Source organism: Dromiciops gliroides, chromosome 5 (assembly GCF_019393635.1).
Source record: "Dromiciops gliroides isolate mDroGli1 chromosome 5, mDroGli1.pri, whole genome shotgun sequence".
NCBI classification, from domain to species: Eukaryota; Metazoa; Chordata; class Mammalia; order Microbiotheria; family Microbiotheriidae; genus Dromiciops; species Dromiciops gliroides.
The window spans coordinates 223,734,016-223,741,486 of NC_057865.1; the positions used below are offsets into that span (position 1 = coordinate 223,734,016).

The 7,471-nt window shown below is 39.7% G+C and overlaps 1 protein-coding gene across 1 annotated transcript; it reads right to left on the reverse strand.

Annotated features, from left to right (window-relative positions):
* Positions 1-1,592: 1,592 nt before the first annotated feature.
* On the reverse strand, positions 1,593-2,555 carry LOC122727473 (olfactory receptor 10C1-like). The gene has a single exon (XM_043965023.1). It carries the CDS (start codon positions 2,553-2,555, stop codon positions 1,593-1,595), a length of 963 nt encoding a protein of 320 aa, XP_043820958.1.
* Positions 2,556-7,471: the final 4,916 nt, after the last annotated feature.

Genomic DNA, 7,471 nt, shown 5'->3' on the forward strand with positions numbered 1-7,471 from the left:
TTGTTAAATACAATCTGAAGGAGACCTGCCTAGATAGCAGTTCCTATGAAAAAGACCTGGTGGATTTAATGTGCTGCAAACACATAGGTTGGTATCTTATGGCAGACAAAAATATTGGGATCTTGCAAAAAGGTACAAAGAAGGATCCCTTGATCTATGTGCTGACCAAACTATTTAAAGCTCTTTGCAATCTAAACCTTTCTTATCTTTTCAGTTTTCTTCCTCATTACTCCTCTTCTTGTGGTTTATCATCCAGTCATACTGCTTACTTGCTGTGCATCACATACAGTAGTATCTGATTTCTCATTTCCTGGCCATTTCATTGACTAGCCCCAAAGCCTGCAATGCCTTTTGAACTCTGGCTCTATAATTTCTTCCTTCCTTCCAGATCAACTCAAATATGACCTACTTCAGGAGTCCTTTCCTGATACTCCAGTTGTTAGTACTTTGCCTTCTGAGATCACCTTGTATTTACTGTGAATTTTCTTCTATATAGCTTTTTAAAGTACAGGCTATCATGCCCATTAGAATATAAGCTCTTTGGGGACACAGAATGTTTTTTTGTCCATTTCTTTGTCTCCCCAGTATTTAGTACAATGTTTGGCCAATAGTACATTACCAGAAAGTGTGCGTGCTTTCTTGATTGATGAAATAGTATGATCTGTTCTGGGGCAAGCATTTTGGAAGGGACAGGGATATCTTGAAGTACATTTAGAGGTGACTAACTAAGAGAGCAAACAGACTTGAAACGAATCACCATTTCAAGGAAGTAGTGATGTTTAGCCTGGAAATGGCAGAGATCTTGTGTAGAATCTCGGTGGTTGTCTTCAAATCATTAAAGGAAAGTAGGTAGAAAATATGCATATTTAGGTCATTTTAAGGAATTACATAAAAGCTATTCGAATGTGAAGTTGACTGCCTATGACATAGTGAAGTCCACTAATAGAGATCTTCAAACACAGACTAATTAACCATTTATTGTGGATAGAAGCTACCAACTACCATTTCCAACTCTTCTCCAAACCATATCTGAGGAGGAATCCTCTCTTTAACATCACAACATGTTCCTCAGAAACAAAGTACCAAAGGAATCAAAGGCATTCTCCTATTGGAAGTATAAGAACTTATTGATGATCGTGTAGCAAGAATAATCAAGCATGCTACTCAAGGACTTCCTCTACTTTCTTATTCATCTCCAGTATGTACAGAAATGTCTGAGAGAAAATGATCTACATTTCTACCATACTTGAATAGATAGGAGCTGACAAGTACAAAGTCAAACTATTAGGATAACTTTCTACTAATTATGGGCAACTAGGTGGCATGGTGAACAGAATGCTAGGCCTGGAGTCAGGAACACTCATCTTCCCAAATTCAAATCTGGCCTCAGATACTTGCTAGCTATGTGACCCTAGGCAAGTCACCTCACCCTGTTTACCTCAGTGTCCTCATCCATAAAATGAGCTGGAGAAGTGAATGACAAACTACAAGTTTCTTTGCCAAGACGACACCAAATGAGGTCACAAAGAGTCAGTCATGACTGAAGTGACTAAACAACAACATATGTACTCATTATGGTCTTTGGGCCAAGTTTAAGCAGTTTGGCTAAGAGGATGCCTCCTGGCTATTCTCCAAAAGGATCCTTTCACTTCTTTGTTTCTCAGGGTATAGATGACTGGATTGAGTGCAGGTGTGACGACTGTGTACATGAGGGCAGTTGCCTTGTCTGTGTCTGGAGTATGAGCAGCCTTGGGTTGAAGGTAGGTAAAGAGGGCTGTGCCATAGAACAGAGAGACCACCAGGAGGTGGGAGGAACAAGTAGAGAAAGCTTTCTGGCGGCCAGCAGCAGAGGGCATCCTCACAATGGCCATGGCAATGCGGGCATAGGAACAGAGAATGAGCAGGCAAGGGCTCATAATAAAAAGCACAGAGACAGAAAACATGACAATCTCATTTTGGGAGGTGTCCACACAGGCCAGTTGCACCACAGGCATGATGTCACAAAAGAAGTGCTGAATTTGTCCTGTGCCACAGAAGGGGAGAGTAAAGATCCAGGTGGTCTGGGCTGACTCCACAACCACTCCTGTCATCCAGGATGCTGCGGCCAATTGCAGGCAGACCCGAGGGCTCATCAATAGTGTGTAGCGTAATGGGTAGCAGATAGCAACAAAGCGATCATAAGCCATGGCTGCCAGCAAGCAGCACTCTGTCAGTCCCAGGATGGTGAAGACATACATCTGAGCTGCACAACAGGCCACACTCATGGTCTTGGGCTCCACCAACAGATGTACCAGCATTTGAGGTACCACACTGGTGATATAGCACATCTCCAGGAAGGATAGATTTGTTAGGAAGAAGTACATAGGAGTGTGGAGGGTAGGGCTCACCCAGATCAGCCAAATGATCACCAGGTTTCCCACCACAGTAAATGTGTATATGGTTAAAAATACAACAAAGAGTATGTTTTGTAGCTCACCTAGAGAGGAGAAAGCCACAAAGGAGAACTGGGTGCAGAGAGTCTGGTTTTCCTTCATCATTGCCTCAGAGCTTGACATCTACAGAGATAAGCAAGAGGTACTTAACAGGTGGATAAGTGCATTCATATATGCATGTGAAAACATATAGAGACACACTCAAATATATGCACAAGGCTGCCTCCCAAAACTATGCACTGGGCTAGGAAGCATGAAAACTAGTTCCTGGTGCTAAATATTAATGTTACATGAAAGAACACAGAGTAACAGTAAGCACTCAATAAATGCTCTTAATTAATTGATTAGTAAGGTATGTCACAAGTCACTCTAACAAAACTCAGCTTTCAAGATGGTCTGTTGATGCCTTTGTCATAATGTAAAATAACTGGTTGAAATAAAAATTGCCTTTAGGAAATTAAAATGTAACTTGATGCTCATTTCAAGTTATCAGGATAAGGGCATTCATTGATTGTATTTGCTGCCATTAATCCCCCTTTTCATTAGCTCCCTCTAAGAATTGAGTTTTGCCTTTAGAAATTAATATCATGCCTACCTGAATTCAAACTGTAAGTTTCTTTTTTCTTGTGTCTCTTTCCTCTCTCTTGAGGCTTCTAAGCAAAAACAGCTTCATAGAATGGGAGATGGCAGCATTTCTACTCTTGCTGAAGTCTTCTGGGACCATAGGCCTAAGAGTCCTTTGGCTTTCTCTCAGAGGAATCGGTGAAGAAACAACATTAAGCAGGGTGCATTTTTAAAAAATTTCTTCAGTAGCTTTTCTAGACAGACAATTGCTGCATGTTACATCATTTCATTTTTCTACTGATCACTTCATAGATCTCAAGTCACCATTAATCCTTCATCTATAAAGAAATCTTGAAAAAAGTCACAGAATCTGATCTACCTTATGATTGCCCTCTTTCTGTCTCTGTGCTTTTCATTATGAGCCCTTCCCTGCTCATTCTCTATTTCTATGCCCCCATTTCCATGGCCATCTTGAGAATGCTCTCTGATGCTGGCCACCGCAAATCATAATGTTGACATAAGGACATAATGGTGGAGTAGAAAATATAAGGATCGTTTCTCTAGGTCAAATGTCCTCATGTTGGACCAAGGTCTTACACTCCCCCTATGCTTCATTATTTTTACATGTAAATTGGGTAATGACAAACCCAAAGTGTATCTTCATTGACTTCTATGGATTCTACATCTGCATAACTCTCAGAGAAAGGCACAAAATTGTTCCTAGTCTCAAGGTGTTGAAAGTGTAATTATATTCTGAATACAGGTAAACAGAAGCTTGATCTTGGAATCTTTTAACTCACAGATGCTCATCCATCTCTACATGAAAGTGCAATTTATGTTCATGAGATTAAAAATCTAAATTAACCCATGATGGATAGAAAGATGATAGATAGATAGGTGATAGATACGTATATGGAGAGATAGAGAGATAGATAGATAGATAGATACTGGTTATGGAGAGATGAAAGCTGAAGGATCATAGTTCTAACAAAGAAGTTTAACCACAAGAAATGTTTCTTAAGTTTGTATTCTTTTGAAGCTCAGAGATTATCTTCCCCTCTTTTCTACTTCTATATAATCCTATATTTCTTTGAATAATTTTTTTCTTTAATTCAACAAGTGGTCAGCTTTCTGTCTCTAGAGAGAAGACAAAAATTGGCCATTCCTTATGGATGTTAAAGAAATAATTTTATTGATGCATAATAAGGATTCTTAATTTTTTTCCTTTGGTACTTTTTGCTACTACTAATAAATAATGGATCTAAGTTTAGGGTTATTATCTCTGAGATATCCAGAATCCCTAATTCCCTCCTATACAGAGGGGAAAGGAAGTCAGATGTTTTTGCAATCAATTCAAAATTATCCATTACCCCCACTTATGGAAACTTTATCAAATGAAGCACATGCATAATCCCTTTAAGACCATAAGGAATCAACTAACATTGAGTGCTCTTTACACAAAGTCCACAAACAACCCCAAAGGTCTTGGGAACAACTGAATCAGCAGCAGCAGCAACAGCAGTTGCTTCCAGAGCTCACAGTCCACAGATAGTAAAGGGAGGGTTGAACAACTAGTCAGAAGGAGATTACAGGGGTCTCTGCTAGCACTGAAGTAGGACTCTGTTGCTTTGCTCATTCTTGGATTGAGGTTGCATTCCTCGGTAGAAGTCACAGGGTGAGAAGGAACATTAGCACAGCAGAGCTTGTGGTCACAAGAGAGCAGGGTCCCTCCTCACAGTTCCAGGGAAGAAAAGAGTGCTTATGCTTTCTTACAGGATAGAGCATAAGCCAGGATATTATGAAACACACCTCTCCTTAGATCAAAGCACCTTGGAAGAACTGAAACCTTACAGCTCGCTAGAAGTATCTCTGAAAACAGCTTCACAAAATGTCTGACACTTGGGAAAGTGCACTCTCCATCCTGGAAGCAGAGCCCTACTTAAAAAAAGAGGGGAAAGGAGTGAACAATAGAAAAACTTCTGACCGCAGAAAATTATGATGGAGATGTGGAAGATCAAAACACACGCTCAGAAGAAGATAACAAAGTGAAAGCTCCTACATCCAAAGCCACCAAGAAAAATATGAATTAATCTTAGGCCAGGGAAGAGCTCAGATAGGATTTTGAAAATCAGGTAAGAGAGGTAGAGGAGGAATAGGAAAGAGAAATGAGAGTGATGCAAGAAAATCATAAATAAAGAGTGATAGTTTGGTAAAGGAGACACACACAAAAATGCTGAAAAAAAAACACCTTAAAAAACAAACTAGACCAAATAGTAAAAGAGGCATAAAAATCTAAAAGAAGAAGAATGTCTTAAAAAGCAGAACTGACCAAATGGGAAAAGAGACACAAAAATTCACTGGAAAAAATATTCTTTAAAATTATAATTGATCAGGGGCAGCTGGGTGGTGCAGTGGATAAAGCACCAGCCTTGGATTCAGGAGGATCTGAGTTCAAATCTGGCCTCAGACACTTGACACTAACTAGCTGTGCAATCCTGGGCAAGTCACTTAACCCTCATTGCCCTGCAAAATATATATATGTATATGTATATATAATTTATCAAATGGAAAAAGAAGTACAAGAACTCACTGAAGAAAATATTTCATTAAAATTAGAATTGAGAAAATGGAAGCAAATAACATTATAATAAATCAAGAAACAATAAAAGACAAAAGATTAAAAAAATAGAAGACAATGTGACATATCTCATTAGAAAAACAACTGGGGGACGGCTAGGTGGCGCAGTGGATAAAGCACCAGCCCTGGAGTCAGGAGTACCTGAGTTCAAATCCAGCCTCAGACACTTGACACTTACCAGCTATGTGACCCTGGGCAAGTCACTTAACCCCCATTGCCCTGCCAAAAAAAAGAAAAAGAAAAACAACTGACCTGGAAAATAGATCTAGGAGATATAGTGCTTTGTTTGGTTGGTTTTTAACTTTTCAACAAACATTTATTTTATTTTTTCCAGTTACATGTAGGGTAGTTTTCAACATTCATTTTCATAAGATTTAGAGTTCCAAATTTTTCTCCCTCCCTCCCTCCCTTTTCTCCCCCTCCACAAGATCACAACCAGATTTTATACATACATACATACATATATATATATAATCCACAAGGGTTCTTTTTATTGGTTCTTTCTATGGGAATGCATAGTAAGCTTCCTCATTAGTTCCTTGGGATTGTCTTGGATCATTGCACTGCTGAGAGTAATTAAGTCATTCACAATTGCTCATTGAACAATACTGCTGTCAATATGCACAATGTCCTCCCAGCTCTGTTCACTTCACTATACATCGATGTTCATTAGTTTTTCCAGGTTTTTCAGGGATCATCCTGTTTGTCATTTCCTGTAGCAAAAGACCATCCCACTACAATCATATAGCACAGCTTTTCCCATCATTCCTCAATTGATGGACATTCCCTTGATTCTCAATTCTTAGCCTCCACCAAGAGTTGCTATAAATATTTTTTGTACAATTTTTCCCCCTTTTCTCTTTTTCATGATTACTATTGTTAACTATTTCCCTTCCATCCTATTCCCTTCCCCATGATATTTATTCTATTATCCATCTTCTTTCATCCTATCACTCTTCAAAAGGGATTTGCTTCTGTCTGTCCCCTCCTCCACTCTGCCCTTCCTTTTTGCCCCTCTCTCTTTATCCCCTTCCCCTCCTATTTTCCTGCAGGTATAGAGAGATGTCTGCACCCAATTGAGTGTGTACATTATTCCCTCCTTGAGCCAATTCTAATGAGATTGAGGTTTTTGAGCTAATTCTGATAAGTGTTAGGCTCATTTCCTGCCCAGATTAAATAAATTACTCCACCCAGTTGGGTGTGTCTGTTAGTCCCTCCTTGAGGCAGCTCTGATGATTTTAAGGTCTTTGAACCTTTTCTGATTAGTGTAAAATGCATTTATTGCCCTGTTCCTCTCCCTTCTCTTCCCCCACTCCATAAGCCTTTTCCTGTTTCTTTCATGTAGGATTTCAACTCTGCCCTTCCCTCTCCCCCAGTGCATTCCCTTCACCCCTCAATTTAACCCTAAAGATGTCATCACCTAGCTAGGTGACACAGTGGAAAAAGCATCACCCCTGGACCTAGGGGGATCCCAGCTAAAACCTGGCCTCAGACATAAGACAGTTGCCCACTGCATGACCCCAGGTATGTCCCCCAACTCCAATATTTTATGGTTCTCTAGGGTCTTGTATTTGAAAGTCAAATTTGCCTTTCAGTTCAGATCTTTTCATCACAAATATCTGAAAGTCTTCTTTTTCATTAAAGTCCCATTTTTTCCTCTGAAAGATAATGCTGAGTTTTGCTGGGTAGGTGATTCTTGGCTGTAGTCCCATTTCCTTTGTTCTTTGGAATATCATATTCCATGCCCTCTGGTCCTTTAATGTAGATGCTGCTAGATCTTGTGCTATCCTGACTGGGGCTCCACAGTACTTGAATTCTTTCTTTTTGGCAGCTTGCA

What these genes read in the sequence shown, in the direction of transcription:
- LOC122727473 (XM_043965023.1), bottom strand. Translation starts at nt 2,555, where the DNA reads ATGTCAAGCTCTGAGGCAATGATGAAGGAAAACCAGACTCTCTGCACC.